This window comes from Anoplopoma fimbria, unplaced genomic scaffold, assembly GCF_027596085.1.
Source record: "Anoplopoma fimbria isolate UVic2021 breed Golden Eagle Sablefish unplaced genomic scaffold, Afim_UVic_2022 Un_contig_7718_pilon_pilon, whole genome shotgun sequence".
Lineage (NCBI taxonomy): Eukaryota > Metazoa > Chordata > Actinopteri > Perciformes > Anoplopomatidae > Anoplopoma > Anoplopoma fimbria.
Window position 1 is genome coordinate 333 of NW_026551976.1, and position 1603 is coordinate 1935.

Below are 1603 nucleotides of genomic sequence, written 5' to 3' on the forward strand. Positions count from 1 at the left end.
CGGCCCCGGACCTGCAGCAGCAGCCTCGGCCGCCTTCCTCTTCCTGAAGGCTGTGGACCTCGGTGTGTTCGGTGATCCAGGGAGAGCAGTGAGGAGACCCGGGATCAGTGCTGGAGGAGGAGGAGGAGGAAGGCCTCGGGAGGAAGGGCCGGGCTGCTCCTCATCTGGAGGAGGAAGAGGAGCATTCAGGACATGCTGGTACCCGGGCTGGTTTCTAGGACCGTGCATGTTCTCCTGAGGAGAAAAAAGAGAGGAAGAGGAGGAGAAACAGAGTCAGTGAGCACAGAGCGCTGCACGGTGAAATATTCTATCTGTATTGTTATTAATATTATAATCATTATAATTATCAGCAGTGTTCTGCAGTCAGTGAACTCACCTCAGAGTCTGAGGAGGGCTGCTGGGGTTCAGGGTCCTGACCCTCAGGGGCCTCAGGAGAGGCATCCTGGTCGGGGTGGACCGGTCCAGATGGCTCAGACGGTGCGTCAACTGGATCACCTGACTGCTGTCAGACCGGGCTGCTGCTGTGCTGGTGGAGGGAGTATCGGGCTTGAAGATGGTGGGGTCCTCCACATCTTCCACGATACCCTCATCATCCTCCTCTCCTCTCCTCGATGGCAGCAGCCTCGTCCGGAGTGTCAGGGTCCAAGCTGACGTCCTCCAGCACTCTGCCCGTCTGCTGGTACAGGTACTCTAATCCGATGAGCTCCCCTGTCAGACAGACACCACAGAGAGCAAAGGGTTAATGCTCCATCTCCTCTCAGTCCTCGTGGAATAAAGTGCTTTCACATCTCATACCTGTGTACTCAGCAGGCGTGGTGAAGTCCTTAACCATCTGCAGACCAAGCACTCTTTGGCTCTTCTGGTTAAGGACGTGCTTGAGGTGTCCACTGTAGGAGTGCAGAGGCCCCAGCTGTCCCTCAGCTGCAGACGGTGGTGGTGCAGCTGCTGCTGCGCGGTCTTCGTTCCACCTCACCAGTCCGTCGACCAGGAACGCCTGGAAGTGCTTAGCACTAGCTCGCGACCCTGATGAAGCAGGTTTTGGATCAAACATGAATTTGCGAATTGTGAATAAAGAATATATCTGTGAGACAAGCACGTGCAAGTACCTGGGATGAACCGGTGGAGGTGGAAGGACCAGCAGGCTGACCAAGGGGCCGGAGTCAGCCTGCCGGTCTGGGTGTACAGCTGCACACGGGTCCTGAATGCAGCTGAGGTGGGGCCTCTGCGTACTCCAGATGTCCTTGATGCGGAGAGCGTTGAGCAACGGGATGTCCAGGGTGTTGCGTCCCTGGTCCTCGAAGGTGTTGAGGAGCTCCTGGATGCAGTGAGACAGCTGCCTCACTCCTCTCTGGAGATCCTCTGGATCACTTCGGTGGTCAGGCCAACCATCCCGTGCTTCCCCTCCAGTCGGGTTCTCAGCGAGGTGGCATCTGACACCTCGAAGATGCAGTGAGACAGCTGCCTCATGAAGGCGGGGCATCAGGTGGCTCTCGGTGGTGACAGATGCCACAGTCTCACCACGAGCTGATCCCACTCCTGTGAGAGAAGAATCATAACGTGCTTTAATCATGTTAAACTGTGCTGGTGTATCACTGATACAGTA

At 56.5% G+C, this 1603-nt stretch overlaps 1 protein-coding gene across 1 annotated transcript; it reads right to left on the reverse strand.

Annotated features, from left to right (window-relative positions):
* Window positions 1-589: 589 nt before the first annotated feature.
* Window positions 590-1536, reverse strand: LOC129115871 (uncharacterized; the record flags this gene model as incomplete). The annotated part of the gene is made up of 3 exons (XM_054627098.1): window positions 590-690; window positions 796-1023; window positions 1231-1536. Coding segments are annotated over 3 exons (635 nt in total), but the record flags the coding sequence as incomplete, so codon positions are not given.
* Window positions 1537-1603: the final 67 nt, after the last annotated feature.